General features: G+C 41.3%; 1 protein-coding gene across 35 annotated transcripts in view; it reads left to right on the top strand.

Moving 5' to 3' along the window:
* Positions 1 to 18,097, top strand: part of LOC130181278 (ankyrin-3-like) — a 124,104-nt gene that overhangs the window by 47,277 nt on the left and 58,730 nt on the right. For all 35 annotated transcript variants that reach the window (XM_056395290.1, XM_056395299.1, XM_056395298.1 and 32 more), the window contains exons 2-4: positions 15,354 to 15,455; positions 15,754 to 15,852; positions 17,982 to 18,080. In XM_056395290.1, the coding sequence (XP_056251265.1) occupies positions 15,354 to 15,455; positions 15,754 to 15,852; positions 17,982 to 18,080 (300 nt within the window). The remainder of the gene's footprint in view (positions 1 to 15,353; positions 15,456 to 15,753; positions 15,853 to 17,981; positions 18,081 to 18,097) is intronic.

Below are 18,097 nucleotides of genomic sequence, written 5' to 3'. Positions count from 1 at the left end.
AATGTATTTCTCTGAGATTATGATAATACGGTGATAATGTGGACAAGAATCTTTAACACTTGGCCTTTTCCTCCTCATAAAGTCTGGAGAACAGCCTCACTTATCTGCTGCAGGGGTCTCAGCAGAGAGACATTTATCACCACCACACATACACCCACTGTAGATACACTGTATCTGTGGCAGATCCTCACACATACACACATAAAAATTTAATCTACTCACTTAAATTTACCGACTTAATTACTGACTTGAATTATCTTGGTTTGTTATTTAGCCAAGCTGGTATTCCAAGATACGCTGGTTCCTCTGAATCTTCATCTTCAGACTTGGTTATATAACTCTGAAACTCTTCTTGACTCAAATTTAACCATGCCCTGTTGAATTGAGGAGCCAGATGGACATTCAGTCTCTCACTCTGTCCAAAGCACTCTCACTTATTTTAGCCCAGCTGTGGTGCTAATCCAGTGGAACAGATAGGACATGTAGAAGGCTAGAATAAGCTAAGGTAACTTGTTGACGTCTGTTGAAATGCATACAGAATAGATGGATAACAGTGGTGGAACGATGGATGAGAGGAGGCAGGGAAATTGGTAAAGATATGATGGAGAGAGAGATAAGGAGGAGGATGGGAGGAAAAAACCTACAGGACCCAAGAGAATGTGGATGGAAAGGAAAGAAGTGGATTCTTAAAGCTTTTTCAAATCTGTCCATCCATCGCTACCACTTCTTCTCCCAGCAGAAATTAATTTGAACAAGTTGAGGGGGAGGGCGCTCATCAGTAATGGATGTCTGCAGCTGATGAAGTGGTTTAATCATGCACCTTTGGATACTGTTTTGAAAGAGACTTGAAAAGCCATTTCTCTTGTCTCCTGCATTACTAGAACATTTTTCTCTGGATCAGTGGCAGATCTAACATCCTGGTAACAGATACCAGGCAGCTTAACTGCCGCAGGCCTCTTACAAACTGACACAGAGGAAAAAGTCAATCATGTGATTAGATTAATTATGTCATATCAGTTCAGCCTGCTCAAGTTTATATAACACCCTCGGAAACAGAAGAGAGAACAAAAATGACAAGAGAGAATTGATCCATGTTCCTTTTCCGTGGGTGCGTACATGTGTATATATTGAGTCAATTAGACGGTCAGTGAAAAATCCTTCTTTTTGAGTATTTTGTATGGAATTTTAGTATCAAGTACTTTTTGGTTTTTTTTAATGGGAAGAGGTGGAAGTAGGAACTGAGCTTTGTGATTCAGAGACTTGATGTTTTATAAGCCTTTGTCTTTCCTCTAAAGTCCTTTCAATGGACTAAACCTCTGTCTTTGTCACATTTTACCCACACTCTCAGTGAAATTTATAAATGTATGTATCACATGTTCCTCTTTCTCTCCTCCATATAGCAACACACACTTACAGTACAACTCGTCTCAGTTTCAGCTCCTGCAGCTCATGTATGCTACCTGCTGTTCACACTAGATTGGCCCTTATTATTGGGAATAGTCATTTCAGTCCATCTACTGGTTAGCCATTTGCATTTTTATGTCCCATTACTGTGTCACAAAGAGTGGAAACTCACATCCTTTTTGACACAAAAGGTGTTTTAAGATGGTTTATGGACTTCTTTTTAGTCATTACCTTGAGGTGGCTTCACTTCTCAGCAGTGTGAACTATGGGTTACTGAAATTATACAAATGACAGTTATAACCTGGAGGTCTGATTTGTACAAGACATATTTAAATTGTGTTAATTCCTACTTTCTGCTCGGAAACTCGTGATCTTTATGCTACATCTGTGCTTTATACTGATTACTGATTTTTGAAATGATGCAAAGAAATTCACAATTTCATTCAGTAAATTACAATATTAATTTAAGCAACTATAATCCATCTATCCCATCCATTTTCTGCCGCTAATCTGGAGTCAGGTTGCAGTGTCAGCAGGTTGAGCAAAGTAGTCCAGTCCTTCTCCCCTGCAAGGTTTTCCAGCTCCTCCCAGTGGTATATAAGGACGACTTATATGCCACTGATAATGACTCCTATTAACTGCCTAGTATTCCATACTGCTGCATTGGAGCTCACAAGACCCTCCAGTCTCCCTTTTTTAATATGGGAACCACAACCCCAGTCTGCCAGTCCACAGGCACTGTCCAGAGCCTTCAGCATCTAAGGGCAAATCTCATCCACGCCTGGCACCTTGCCACTGAGGGGAAGCTTCTTGACCACATCAAAGACCTCTGCCAGAGATATGAGTGAGGCTTCCCCCAAGGCTTCAAACTCTGCTTCTCCCCTCAGAGGACACGTTTATAATCTATAATAGACATCTTATAATTATAAACTATAATCTGTTTTTATACTAACAAGTGACTGTGTGTTATTTGAAATGGGTTCCTCATAGTGAAAAACCGACAAAAATTTTTATCATGGGACTCTCAAGCAAAGGCAAAAACACTTACACAAACAGTAACATTTACAAAACCGCCAATAAAAGATAAGGATGAAAGAAGAATACAGAGAAGGGCGTCAAACCAGCATTAGATAAAGTTTAAACCCAAAAATATGGGATGAAGGACCCACATTTGAGTGAGATCTAACCATTCCATGTGTGGGAGGTTGTGGAACATTTAAAGGCCTTTTTTTTTTTTTTTAACAAGCTCTTTTCCGAATTTGTTTTCCTAGAAGTGCTTTATAAATATATAGAAACAAGTGGAAGTCTCCCCTGACAACAGAGAGGTCCAGCCTACGCTCCTCTACAGGCCACAGCAGGCATATGAAGAATTTCACCATATTTCAGTACAAGCAATATTGTCAACTGAACTAATTTTTGCTTGAGTGAACAAGAGAAACGATTGGATCCATGAGCCAATAATGTAAAGCATATTGTATATTATAACTTATATTTTGGTCATGTACTCTCATGACCAAAAGACTCTTCCTATGTTAGAGAAAAACAAAAAAACAGTCCAGATGTGGACACAGTGAAGCTTGGGATTCTTTTTATACAGTTGTCATGTAGGAGACTGTCCACCAGAGTCCAGTGTTTGACTGTTGAACAGAGTCTGCAGCAGGTCAAACTGAGGCTAGAGGAGGAAAAGCAGAGGGAGGAGGAGGAGTTTGATGCCTCTGACTTTGTGCCAGATGTAACTAAACTTTGATATGTTGTTTAGTTTTTCTTTGATCTCTTGTCACTGTTTCGCCAAGAGCCCTGTCCTTCTGTTTTCTCTCCCTGTCTATGCCTCTGTTTGCTGTCTGTGTGTCTTCCTCTTTCGTTCTGTTTCTGTCTCACAACCTCTAATGTCTCTCATTTGCATTATTGATTAATCCTGGATTATTTTTTGGATGAATCTGTTAATCGTTTGGTCTATAAAATGTCAGAAAATAGTGTAAAATACTCCAAGTGTCGTCAGCCAACACAAAGATATTTAGAAAGAGATATATGACAAAGAAAAGAAGCAAATACTGCCATTTCACAACCTGCAACCAGACAATATTTGTCTTTTTTTCCTTGAAAAATTACTGAAAAGATGAATCAGAAGAGATACGTTTTGTGACTTGACTCGTATACTAATCGTTTCCGCTCTATTACTCTTTTCTGCCTCTCTTGTACTGTCTCTCCTCAGCCTCTGACCTTTTGTTCTCAACCCTACCCACCCCCTGCACGTTCCTTATACCACTCCCCCTCCCCTGTATGCGTTTCATTGTCCCACCTTTGCTCTTCTGGAGCCTGTTGTAGGGTGACTTTTTGGCGGGACATCTATTGATCCAGCATCGTGCTCTAGTGTGTAGGTTTCACCTGTACAGCTGACGAGTCAGTTGGATGAAATCCAATGCGACATTCAAGCTCTCCCCACGTCAGGGTCAGCGTTCTTGTCCCTGGTCCTAGACAGTAGAGAGACAGGAGGCTCCATTTGTGCAGAAGTAGTAGAAAATGGTAATAAGATGGGAAATAATGGGATTCTTTCAGTTGTCGCCTCAGCATGCTTCCAGCAGCCTCAGAACAAGCACAAAAATAGGAATGTAGGATTTAAATTGTATTTCAGAGATATTTTTTTTACGTCTACATCGTAGGGTTTTTCTGATGAACATATGGTGTTGATGTGTGATGACATCTGAGGTTTGCTTATTCAGTTGCTGCTCAAGTTGAATGGTTCACCTATTTTCCTTTTCAAGTTCCCTCCCTCCTTTCCTCCTCTTCCTCTGTTCTCTACCCTTCCTTTCTGCCTTCTTAGCTCCCTCCCTCCCTCCCTCACTTCCTCTCCTTCTCCCCTCCTTCCCCGACGGTCTCATCTCCCAGGTGACAGAGAGGAGCTGTGCCCTTGAGCGAGCTCCATGCAGCAGGAACAGTAAATATTCGTCTGCTGTGTGTGTGTGTGTGTGTGTGTTGTATCTTCTCTACAAATACTGAGGATACTCCCCAGAATGAGGATGGTGTGATATTTTACAGCTCCTCTGAGATGGCTGATTTTGCCTTTTATGTTTGTGAACGTAGGAAAGGCAAGCCAGCCAGGAGACAACTGGATTTGCTCAGAGCCATTTCTGTTCCCTTTGAATATATAAGCATATATGACTTTTTAGGGTTGTGTGTCACAAGCATAAAACAGCTCTGGAGCAAAGCACTACTTCCAGGAAATATTATAGTAGCTTTTGATTGGTAATCTGTGCTATAATTTATTGCACACTGATCATATTTACACAAGTTCATGAGAAATAATCAGTATAAATCAACCTGTCTTGATTTAAGATATAATATTGTCTTAGAGTTAGTAAATGTAGTCTATGTTACAGTTGAATCTCTGATTTTATTTTAGTGCCTTAGCTCAGTAAAATGAACAGTAGATCATTTCAACTTATTTGGTCATCATTTCTATATCGCACATTATTTTCTAAAGCACTAATAAAGATCACACTCACTATCACCTATTGCTAATTCCCATCCGGCAATTGTATATATAAATGATTCCTCAAGGCACCAATAAGAAATAAAAAGTTGAACAGTTACAAGGTGAATATAATAATATATTCATGTGCCCCCATATACATATATACACAAATAGGTGGGAGAAGATTTTATCCATATCAACCATCTCTCCCTCTCACACCCTATTTCAATGTTCAAATACTCAATTGTGCAAATAAATGAATACACAAATACAACGTAGCATGACACACAAATGCCTCCACAAGAAAAATATCTATTCAGAATCTAATTGCAATGTCATATTCTCAGATAATGTATCGAGCCATTTTGTGTGTGTGATTATTGACAGGCGGTAACATAAGAATAAAACACAACTGTGTCAAAAGAGGTGATTTTCCAGAAGTAGACTTGACTCTCTTCCTCTTCTGTTGTAACCTCCCCCGTAGCCATGGTAACCCCGCCGTTTCCAAGCTGCTCACTGCAGTGTTAGTGTGAAGGGGCCTGTGATCCACCAATCACATGTTCAACTCGCCTCTTCTAGTCCAGAGCATCTGTCACTCCCTCTGTCAGCTCTCACGTACACCACTCTGTCTCGTTCTCCTTTTGAATTTCTCCGACTCTCTCTGACTGTCTCTAACTCTCCCTCTTTCTCTCTCTCTCTCTCTCTCTCTCTCCCTCACCCATCTGAAAGTTGATAGCACTGGAAAATACCCATAATGCAAGTGGTGCCATTCCTCTGGAACGGTGACAGAATGTGAAAGCAGTAGCTGAGGGATGGATGAGCTGCATGTGACTGCCTGTGTGAACCTGTATGTTAGTGTGTGTGTGATATTACAGGCAGTGCTGCCAGAACAGTATTATTCCTGCTATAAATAACTTGCATGGGTGTGATGCTGATGAACTTCTTTATTATCAAAACGATGCAGGCAGACGGACAGAGTGACCACAAAGCAGTGTGTCCCTGGGATTTTCCATATGGAAGTCAATGACCACAGCGTTTATTTACTCAGCTGTGGAGAGCGGCTTTTCCACCAACAACAAAAATGTGTATTTAGACAAGTATCCTGAGGAATTATGCTTATATTCAACCACACAGCACTACAGTAAAGGTTTAGAGGTCGAGGCGGTCCTGATGTTTTGTTTATTTGCCAAAGCATTCTTAACCATAGTTGATTTGCCATAACTGTTAACTTTCTTTAAACTTCTGTTCTATTTTTCTTATTGTCAACAAATCCCTTGAAAAGACTAAAACTAACAATTGATCCTACTGACAAATATTTCCTGTGTAGTCAAAACCTGATAGAGCTTATTGCTCTGTGCTGTAGACCTCCACTGTTGTCCAAAAACTATGAAAAGCACATCAGTGAGCCACACTGTCGCAACAGAGATTTCTTCTAAAGTCAATCCCACGTACACTGTTCTGCTACCGTTAATACAGTACATGCTATCACATCAAATCCATGTCTAAAAATAGACCCAGCAAATGCGCTATTTACTCTTGTTTAAGTATTTGCTAAAACTACAGTGCCCAGCTGTTTTAGGAAATTACTGAGCCTTGTTTTTTTTTTACCAGTAAACACAGACAGGATAAGGATGTGAGAAAGTACAGGACTAACATGTTGTTTGTTTTGTTCTTTTTGTGGGATTTGTTGACAGTGAGAAAAATATGGAGTAAAAACTGACTCGTCCTTTGAAGAAATGTTGGCCTTTAGCATTAAAAAAATTGCCAGTGAAAACAATGTTTTTCAAATTTGCCCAATATTAACATGCTGTCTCGTCTCTGGATTATCTATTATGTGTCTACTCAGAGCAACTGAGAAATCCTGTGGCATGAAATAGAGCTTTGGGAGCACTTTACAGTTGTTGGTGGTCCTCCGAGATAAGATAATCAGATCACATACCACCCACAAGTGTAACAACCCAAGATCAAACATATAACTGGGAATACACTATGTTCCATGTGAGGCTTAACCTCAGCTGTCTTTTCCCTTCCCCTCATATAGATAGAGATCAGATCCAGGCTCTTTATGCACATTTTCCAGGAGAGCAGAGAGTATACTTGGCTGCTATCCTCCTGCGCTGAGGCTCAGCTATGAGCAGGACTTGTGAGGAGAAATCAGTGGGGGTGAGCTTCTCATCCCCAGTTCCCACTCAGCTGACTGCAGTGGGGCGTGTCTGCTGAGGGGTGAGAGGTGGGAGGACAGAGGGTGTCCCTAATACCAGAGGAAAAGCCCCTAATCCTCTGTTAAAGTGTCCCCATTGATTGTTGGGAGGGCCCCACTGGTCCACTTGCCCCAAAATAGCGTCTGGTGTTATTGTTGTTGTTCTCTGCTGTTACTTGATTCGTAAACTCCCCCAGTACACACACGTAGAGTCAACGCTGTCAGCCCCCATTCACTGAGACCCCCCTGGTTCATTCCAACCAGGTAGAGCAAGCCCAGCCTTGACACACACTCACAACACACACACTCACAGTTGTCTTTGTTAGGAAAAAAAAAAAGCTGATAAGCAGGATGACAATAAAGAGCAGTGTGCTGGCAGAGACGGAGGGAGGCAGGGGGAGTGAACCAGAGAGAATGAGTGGGAGGGAAAGAGAGAGAGTGGGTGGGATAGCAAGAGAGGGGAAGGGGGGGGGGGGGGGTTACCATATCCCACTCGAATCATTTTGGCTCAAGTATTTGTTTCAGCTGCTATTTTCAGTTCAGCCCCTCTCCCGCTCACCATATCAAGATCTCACAGCCCCTCCACCCCACCCCTTCATAGTAAATGAAGGTGAGGAAGAAAAGGAAGGAGGCAGAGAGGGAGGGAGAAGCCTCAGCTACTATGGTAAGTCAGGGTGCTCTTCCTGCACCCTCCCCATTTGAAGGTGCTTTCTGGGGCAGGGGCCAGCTTCTGTGAAGCAGCAGGGATTTACCCGTTGTTGACACATTTAAAAAAAAAAAAAGGGAGCGAGAGATAGAGAGGGGCCAGGGAGGGAGAGAGACAGCAGAGGGGATTTAGCGTGTGTCCTTTCTGCAGCGTGAAAGACTGCAAGACGCTCAGTGCTTTGTTTACTCACCACTGCAGAGTTAGATAGACCCCTTCTCTTCTTTCCTCTCCACCCGGCATCCTCTTCTCCCCCCGCCACTCACGTCTTTCCTCCCACCATCCCTCTATCTAGTGCAGGTCATCGACCAGACAGCGGAAGGAGCTGTTGCATCCTCCAGGTCTAGCATCTCTCGGTGTGCTTTGATTTTTTTTTTTTTTTTTTTTGTACTCTGTTACCTGAGCAGTTGGCACCTTGCTCTCTCCTCTGAGTGGGATGGATGCCCATGAGGTTAAGATAAGGACAGAGCTGGCTGACTGACTGAATAGATGACCGGTTGGCGGTTTGGCTGCTTGGCTGGCTGACCACTCTGAGCTCAGGTTTCACTTCTGCTCATACAGAGGAGAGAAAGAAAGAGGGAAAGAAAGTGAGCATGGCTGTGGAAGAGGGTGCTGTCTTCCTAACACAAGTGAGTAGTGCTGACATTTGGGTTTATACTTACATTTTTAATTGTAATGTTTAATTCTGAAAACTTGGATTTGTGTTGAGATTTGTTGATGTGAGAGAGGTTACTGACTGTCTCAGAGGGTGATGTTCTGAATCCAGTGGTTAACCAAACCATGTGAATGAACTAGCCCTGTATCATGCATTATGACTGAATGGGTGTTTGGGTGAGTATGAACTGGGAAAGTCAGCTGCACTTCAGACACAGATGAACTGTGTTTGAAGCAGGGAGTGTTTGATACTTCATGGCAATAATATACAGGATTCAGCACACATGAAGGTATATGGTACTTAGACAGGTAGTTACCAATGCACCTGCATATCCACATTGTACAGTGTGCATTCATGTTGTCTATGTGCTTTCTTTAAGGAAATAAATTCTTTTTAGAAAATACGCTTATTCGCTTCCCCAGACACAGATATAACAAACAGGGTGTAACATGCATGTTAGTCATTGTGCTTTTTTTCTTTTCTTCCTTTGGTCTTTTTCCCCCTGCTTCCCGTCTTGATGCTAACCTAAGCTAACCATCTCCTAGCTCTGGACTTGAATGTGTTATCAGTCTAAACATCCTACTCTCAGCAAGGAAGTGAATAAAGCATATTTTCCAAAATGTCAAACTGTTCCTTTAAGATGGTAGGGGCGTCGTGTGGCGTAGTGGTCTAAGCAGGCGCCCCATGTGTAGAGGCTACAGTCCAGGCTACAGTCCTCGCTGCAGTTGGCCCCGGTTCGAGTCCCGCATCGGACAGCCTTTACTGCATGTCATTCCCCCTCTCTCTGCCTCCCCATTTCCTGTCTCTCTCCACTATCCTGTCCAATAAAGGCACAAAAAGCCCCAAAAAAATATACTTTAAAAAAAAGATGGTAGCGAGGCTCGCAAGTACTTGCTGAAGCATGTACTGCACATGTACTAGTAACTTTGGGCTCTATAAGAGAAAGTGAAAGATATGAACTAAGTCACACTTGAAAAAAAACTTTTGTAGAAATAGATAATGTGATGAGTTTCTTTCTTAGTAAAACTCTCTTTCAGAGATCGCTGTGATAAGCATTTATTTATTGGTATGTTTTTAGATGTCAAACAAGAAAGTACTCACTCACTTGCTCATTCATTCATTCAATCATTCATTCATTCATTCACTTACCTCCTTACTCACACTGCAATTCACAGTCATTCCTCCTAGTGGCCATTAGGAGGCATTAAACCACCTGACTCCTCTTTATAGTGCTCCTCAAATGCGTGGTGCCTTCCAATAGAAAGATGTGTTAGAGTGATGCTGATGCTTAAGATAACTGCACATGATATGTACCGTTATGAGCTGTGAAGCAGATGTTGATGCACTGAACATAAGACATTTTGTGTGTTTGAAATCTGAGGAGTCTCTAAAATTTTATCACTCCTGTTATAGATTACCATTCATTGTGTTGCCAATAACATGCTTCCATCCATACCTCTCTGAGGCTTAATGATTTTCTGGCATGAGCATGTTGACAGTGAAATGGGGGCATTAATTCATCAATGGCTTTTCTATATTTAGCCTTGAGAGAAAGAGAGAAATAAGGATGCAATGAGGGACTAAGCAGAGCAGGGGATTGGGGGAAATATGACAGTTTAAAGATGAGAAAAATGTATGCGGGGTTGGTGGGGTGAGGTTCTTTGGCACTGGTGGGTGTTGTGGCCCACCACCTTTGTACTCATAGAGCTGTGGAGCACTGTCAGGAGACCAGGGGATAAAGTGAAACAATGCAGCTGCTGCTGGTCTGGCTCTCCTCTTCTAAGCTTGCTCAGTTCACCCAGAGCTTACGGCGATGACATCAACGTACCTTGTTTGTCTGTGTTTGTACGTAGATACTTTTACCTGTATGTTAATAATGCACAAAAGTGTGTGCAGACTTGTATTTCTTATTTTTCTTATACATGGCTACAGTGCAAAATGCTATTGAGTTCCTGTATTTGTTACATGCTCGGTGCAGAGTGCCAGACTGACATCATCATAGTCTGCATCCCCAGGGGTATCGGTCTTTATACAACTAAATATCCTCTATCCATCTAGACTATCAGTGTGTTGATGTCATGGGGAGAAGAAGTGCCAAGTACAGATTCAGCAGAATGAAAACAAATGCTCCACAGATCCAGCATGCCATGAATCTCCATACTTAGAATCCACCCAAAAAACCTGTCTGCCCAGGCTCTGGATACTGGATACTGTGTCCCAAAATCTTCCTGGAGCTGTGTGAACACATTACTCTTCTTTACTCTTCGTCTAATTAATCTTGGGACAAGCGTGTTCATCAACAGCACAGTCAAAAAGTGTGTGTGTGTTTTTTCTTTGTGTTCATGCTGAGCACGCTTAATTTTTGTCACTTCTCCATTGTGAACACACTATGTAATTAAAACCTGCTTAAAATGAATACGTAATATTGAATTGTGATACAGCTTCAGTCTTTCCAGGCTAGAAAAAAGGCAAGAAATTCCTCATTAATTAGCTACCGTTGATATGGTAAAGGTAGCTAGTTTTACTTGGGCATATGTTTAGTATAAAATTTGTTTTTGCTGTAATACTTATAGATAGTCACCAGTGCTCACAGCCTTGTAGTGTAGAATTGTTACCTTGTTAAATTAGCCAGGCTGATATATCGGCCATCTGAAGATGCTCTGCACATTACACACAATTCTTCAAAAATCTAATTCTGGGGGATTCTTTCTGGTATAATTTAAATCTTCAACTTTTAAATCGTGGGCTTTATTACAGGGTTTGCATTTTGTTGAGCTGCAACGCTTAGGCTTGATTGTTGTGTAGTATTTCAGTTTTTCCCTCTGCCTTTTAAAGAGCATGTGAAGACACCAGTCAGTTGCCACAGGGCATTTTTAATTAGAATTGAGATGATTAATTGTTGTTTTTACAGCGACTTACCCAGCAATAAGCTGCATTTTTGACTTTGTAAGACTGTAATTGGGAATGATGGTATAATTCACAGCTTTTCCAGTTTTCACTTGTGTGTCAGATTTCTCTCACTCCCTCTCTCTCTCCCCCCTTCTCTTCCTCACCGTTTTATCTAACATTAGATTAATGCTTTCCTTCAGGCTTAACCTAGTCTTTAATGGCCCCATTTTCTTTGAACCTCTGATCTGAGGAGGCTTAATGATATTTCTCTTACTAATCTCTTGCCCTGTCCTCTGTAATGCTTCATTCACAAAGACTTCAAGGTCCCTCATGTTGGACGTAGATGGGATGTGGATGGAAGGTTGGACATGTTGGTCACCGGTTTTCAGTGCAGGCATTAAGGGATAAACTGACAAGAGCAATGAGTGACTTATGGATGAAGACTACTTAATCTAATGGCACTTACACTTGGGCAGATGCAGAAGGAGACGCAAAGAGCACTATTTAAAAGATTAGTGCAAAATAATATCTTTAAAAAAAACATGAAAACTTTAACTTTGAAAATTTTATTAGACCTCAGTATTTTTAGAGATGTACTGTATCTTTATCTAAAGTGAGAGCATGTATGTCGTAGGTAGGTATTTCTGGAAGTGTATTAATATTTCATTGTTGCTTGTGCTACACATCTGCCAGTACAAAGCCACCAGTTGTCTTCTGTTGAATATCTGCAATGAATGATAAAAAAAAGACTACAGTATTGGATGTCATGTTTGACTTGCATAATATCACTGAGTGGTTGTAATGCATGCTGCCTGTCCACAGCAGTGTCACCTGTGTATTTTCATGTCAGGTTTTAGAGCGGTCAAGCATTTGGTGACACTCAACAAAGCCTAAGAGTCATGGGTCGCACACTCATGCTGTACACAGCACTGCACACACTAAGGACACATGTCGGTTATGTAAGATACAGGACAACTGTTGGGATGTGTACGAGCATGGCGGCGTGCACAGACTCACACATGCTGCACAGATATTCTATTATGTGGATATAATTTGACTTAAATAATTGATGATGGAGCTGAGGGTGACAGTGATATTCAGAGTGAAATATTTGGCATAAAATGGCTTTCAGTCATTTAAACTGTTGCAGAAAGTTAAGTCAAGTAAATTTATTCATAGTTAACATTTAAAAAGGACAAATGTTGACATAAATGCTCTAACAGGGAGGTGGAAATAAAGATAGGTAAATACAAAAATTTCAAATGCACATAAAAAATAAATCCAGCAATGCAGAGTTTGGCTGTATTCAAACGAGTCTTTCTATTTTCAACATGTGAGACTAAATATAACAACTACACAGTACTTGGACTGGACTTGTTTAAATAAATCTTTATTTTATGAAGAAGTTAAGATAAAAAAAAAATAAGGAAGCTAAATTTTGTAACAGAAGTTAGGCAGATTTATTTACTGGCGGATTTACAGCTTCTCAAAGAATATACCGTGGCCAACAGTTTTATCAAAATCCCAATACAAGAAGGGAGAGAAAGAGAAAAGAAGTTGTGAGATATATAACTTAATATAAGCATTTAAAGAAGTGTATGAAATTTCATTTGGGGAAATTATTATTACGGTCTGAGATTCCCTTCTTGCCATCATGCTTTCTCACCAGAAAGACATTGTTTTCATCCCTGCAGGCACCACTTGTAAACAACTGTCACTATGAACCATGCTGATACCATACAACATGTAGACATAACGTAGCAGACAGAGGAATTATCATAGAAAAAGTTGCCAGGAGTTTACTTCAGTGGCAGTGTCGGGGTGGGGCACTGTGATGACAGAGAGCTGGTGGAGAGTGTCTGGCTGGCTGCGTTTAGACTGGATGGGAGCCAGAGTGTTTCTAACAGGTCATCATGAAGGACACTGTCTCTTGGTGTCCATGTAGAAGACCTCTGTCTGGGAGTATAGAGGACTTTGTCCGTTACTATTATGCTTAGTTATAATGCTTAATATAACTAAACAATATTTAGATGATGAATTGTGTTGTTGGATCAGCTGTTGTGATTTACTGGTGTGCTTTTGAATAATTTCCATAGCCCCTTGATCTGTCACATCCAGAATAATATAACACGATCTAGTACACAAGCAATCGAGTTCTGATGCCGATTTGCATATCCACAGTGTTTCTAAGACTTTTTGTAGTTAGGAGATTCAGGCCACTGTACTGGTTGTTTATGTGTTTTCACAGTCAGTGGCCTATTTCACTGAACAGTGCTGCAGTGATTCTTTTGCAGCTGCTTTTAGGGAAATTATCTTTAGCTTTCATGATGCATCTTTCAGCCTATAAGCACCTCTGTAATATTACTTTCACATGTCGGTAGTGGTTCATATATTTTCTATAATTGTTCTTGACCCATGGCTCACATTTGTTCCTCAGTTATCATGCTGGTTCTCACTCTCTAACATTGTGTTCTATCATGACTTTTCTCAAGGCCACAAGAACAGAAATATCATTAGTGGTTCAATGCTATCAAGCAGTCCTCTGGGAGTTGGGGTTATGGAAAAAAGGAAGAAGACATTTCTAGATGTGAGCTGATCGGCTGCAGAGATATGAGATTTAGCTCAATGGTCTCTTGTAATGAGGAAATGACGCGGGTTCAAGTGACCATCGCTTCATCTGTCATTATTTTTTTTGTCCACACGTGCATGCATACAGCACACACACACACAAATATTTTCCTCTCACGGTTCTATACAGCCTATCAGTGGAACAATCTGATGCTGGATGTCTTCACTCACATTTTGGCTGTGGGTCAGATCCCTCTGTGTTCGTCAGAGTTATTTCTGGAAGAGCATGGCCAAGGGGGAGGTGGAGAGCACAATGTTGGATAAGTGCTCATACCGTTTGGCCCTGCTGAGTTTATCCTAAATGTCTCTGGACGCAAGGCTAAATTTAGCAGGTCTGGGCTTTTGATAATTCAGGGGAATTTGGTTTTTGAGCTTGTATTATGAAGCAGCATGTCACAGCTTCTCTCCCTCCTGTTCTCAGCAGCTCCAGTGCTGAGTTTTACAAAATGCTCTTTGCAAGGCTGCTGCAAAGAAGGAAGACAAAATGTGCCGAGTTTGCTGTGTGTCATTTTATGTCAAACCCAATGTCCTAGGAGCTACCATGAACACAGAGAAGAAAAACAACCTCCCTCTCTTCTTCTCTCTCTTTAGTTCTCTCCATCTCTTTTCCTTTGTGTACTCTAGTCTCTCTCTTGGTCTCTCCCCCTCCCTCTCTTCCTCTCACACACTCACACACATACACATGCACACCATATTTGTTATAGGAACAAAACATGCTTGCCTCATCATTTTATTTTGGTGTGCAAAGCTCTATTTCTGTAGTGAAATAAAGGACAGCCAAGCAGAATAGAAGATGCTCTGCTTCTCGTAGCACAGCGACATAGACTCACAGAAGTCCATGTCGCTGTGGATTCAGAAGAGGTTTCTCGAAGAGAGGAGGTCTCTGTAGCAGCTGTAAAGACCACCCGGTCACTGAACTTCCTACCTTTGGGAATCAGAGACATTTGGATTTAACAAAGCTGAAATAACAGTCCAGTGGGATCTGATGGATGACGGAGGATGACTCGAACTGTTTGGATGATATGCTGTGGCTCTGTTGGCTTTTTTTCATGGATTTACTTTTTGAGATGTTTGCTTTTTAACGGACTTATAGATTGATTATAATGGGACAATGGACCCGCTGTATGTGTGGATATTGGCTCAGTTTTTCCCCTCATTAAGATGTTTTTTGGTTGTCTGAGAAAATATGACAGAGTTCTACCTGGTACAGTAACATTTTGGCATTTGTATGTGCTTTTGTTGTTCGGTGTGCATAATTGTAACAGTGTGATAAGTTGATGCAGATGAACATGTGGCCAGTGTCTGACTTGACATACTCACCTCCTCTCACTTTCTCTCTCTCTCTCTCTCTCTCTCTCTCTTGTCTGCCTCTCTTTTTCTGTCTTTGTTTTTTCCTCTGCAGTCTGACAGTAATGCCAGTTACCTGCGAGCTGCCCGGGCAGGGAACCTCGAAAAGGTTCTTGACTACCTCAAGTCTGGGGTTGAAATTAACATTTGCAATCAGGTAAGTTTTCTGAGACTGTTATTAAGAAACTTAAATGTTCATGTGGATGTTTGTCCTCCTTGAGGTTAAAGAAGAATATTGAGTTATTCTTTTCCACACACATAAACATGCTTATACCAAACTGCTGCATCAGCTAAATTTCAGATTCAGGGCTCGAGGGCTCACGTCTAACTGCACAAGCAGAATATTTTTATATATTTTATGATTTTAACCCTTTTATTAAACACAGTCAAACATTATGTCATAATATGTTTAATTGCATTAGTGAAACTAACTCACTAAATATGTTTATTCTCAGAATGGTTTGAACGCTCTTCATCTTGCCTCCAAGGAGGGGCATGTAGAGGTTGTTGCTGAACTGCTGAAGCTTGGAGCCGCTGTGGATGCAGCCACGAAGGTAAAGCCCACGCTGACACCTATTGTAGCTCAACTGATGTTACGGGGACTATATTTGGATCTAGCACGAAGAATGGCAGCAGTATAGCAGTTACATGCAGTTACAGTATGAGTACTGCAATTGTGCAGCCTTTGTTAGGGTTCAATATTGGATCAATATTTAATGATCCCTGTGGGGATCACTGCTAGAAATAGTGAGAGAATCAAGGAGGAAAAAAATTAAATATACTGCATGTCAGAATGAAGCAAAAGGAGTTCAGTATAATTGCAACAGTAGAATGTATTAATGGGAATTGTACCTAATAAAAAAAAACAAGGTGGACAAAAGCAGCAGCAGTAGTAGTAGTGTTATATTTCATGGACTGTACAATATGATATCATTTAGTGTAATACATCCGGGGAGGGCCTCCTCCTCTGAAGCATCTTTACTCTGATGCTAAAAGGAGCCTAGAGGGAGAGCCATTGAAAATATTATCCAGATTTGCACCCAGAAGGCTTTCACTCCCATTTAGTCGTCTCATTCAGCTCCTCTGCCACAGGCCATAAGCCTAGTGCTGACATAAACACAGGACACGATGAAATATTCAAGATCAAGGAGAAAATCTCCCCAATTAAAGCGTCTCTCTATTGTGACCCCGAGGATGCTGAGGGATTAGTTTGAGATCTTGGGAATCCACTGCCTGCACCCTAATGGCAATCAATTTGTATGTTATGCAGTTGGGGGGGTGGTGCCATCGAGGACATCTACATGTAGTAACACAGAGTATTTCATTTAGGCTGTGTGGGTGTGTTTGATGCTAAAGTTAATTGTGTATCCGCCCCTCTAATGCTGTAGTGCTCTTGTTGTGGGAAGAATTAAATAGGAGGCCGTGTCCTCGGTTCATTAGCCACAATAACAAATGCTACCCTTGTGAAGTTTACAATGTTGAGACTGTCAGAGAGAAGCTGATTTAACTCTGTTGTAATTTCAGTGGCTGCAGTTTGTGGTGTTTTTATTGCATTAGATTTGTGAATCTTTAACTTTTCTTTTTGAAACAGTCAGAGAGAGATAGTTCAACCTAATTCTTTAGTCTGTAGTGATGTCGTGCTGGACTGATCTAGCAGTTCATGGTGCAACCCTATCACCGAGAAATTAGTTTTATACTGTATACTACTAATTTATTTTGCCAGATATATTTGATGGAAATGAAACTGGAAATGCTCCAGTGAAGGAATTGCTGTGGTTTGGTTCCACAAGATGTTAAACGTTATTTAACTACGTTGTGTCTTGTGCTTCAGATTGTCATTGAGTTTTTCAATATTTAACCAAGGCCACGATCTTTCCCTAACTTTAACCAAGTGCCTTCAGTGCCTAAATATAATCCTATAAAACTTTAATCATGCGTTAGTTGCTTTGAGCAGATATGGATTTACAAGAGTGGATATTGTTGGGAAAATGAATGAAATACTTTGTCTGTGAATACTTTGTTAATTAACATGTGGATTACCTTGCTTGGATGTTCAGAGGTTTAATGGTGAGAAAGACTGCAGTCAGCATCGTTACAATTTAAATGTTTTGTACTCAAGAAAAGCTTTTAGGCTCAGTAAGGCACACAAGCTCTTTTCTTCAGCAACTTTATATTCCAAACAGTCTTGTCTCTCTCTTTATTTAAACTGCCTTGGCCTCAGCAAACATGTCTATCTGTAGTATACAGTCAAGTGACGGATGATCACGATTGCACAACAGCACTTGTTGCAAATAACAGAGCCAGTATCACATGGCCAGGAGACAGGCTGGGGGTAGACTGTGCCTTCACAGGGACCAAGGACCAGTACAGGTTCATAAAAAGCCTCCTGTTATCCTGTCTTTATTTATGGCCGAGGCTCAGCGAGAGCTTATTTACTGCATGTGTTGGACGTGCGGCATCGGAAGTGACACATTGTTGGCAGTGCAGGCAGGGGGATGCCAGAGCTGGAACGCAGGCGGTACAAAAGTGTGGTTGGTGGTAGGGGATTCACTGGGGCACATGGATACTGACATGATAGACTATAGTGACAAACAGTCACACAGTCACACACATAAAAGCAGTACGGTGGGACAGGTGGGGCAGAGCTTAACACACATTCCTGTGGTTGTTCCATGTAATCCAGAAAGGAAACACTGCTCTGCACATAGCCTCACTGGCTGGCCAAACGGAAGTCGTCAAAGAGCTGGTCACTAATGGAGCCAATGTCAACGCACAGTCTCAGGTGGGTTATACTCAGCA

The sequence above is a fragment of the Seriola aureovittata genome, chromosome 14 (genome assembly GCF_021018895.1).
Source record: "Seriola aureovittata isolate HTS-2021-v1 ecotype China chromosome 14, ASM2101889v1, whole genome shotgun sequence".
Classification (NCBI taxonomy): Eukaryota; Metazoa; Chordata; class Actinopteri; order Carangiformes; family Carangidae; genus Seriola; species Seriola aureovittata.
This window is presented reverse-complemented; position numbering and strand designations above follow the sequence as displayed.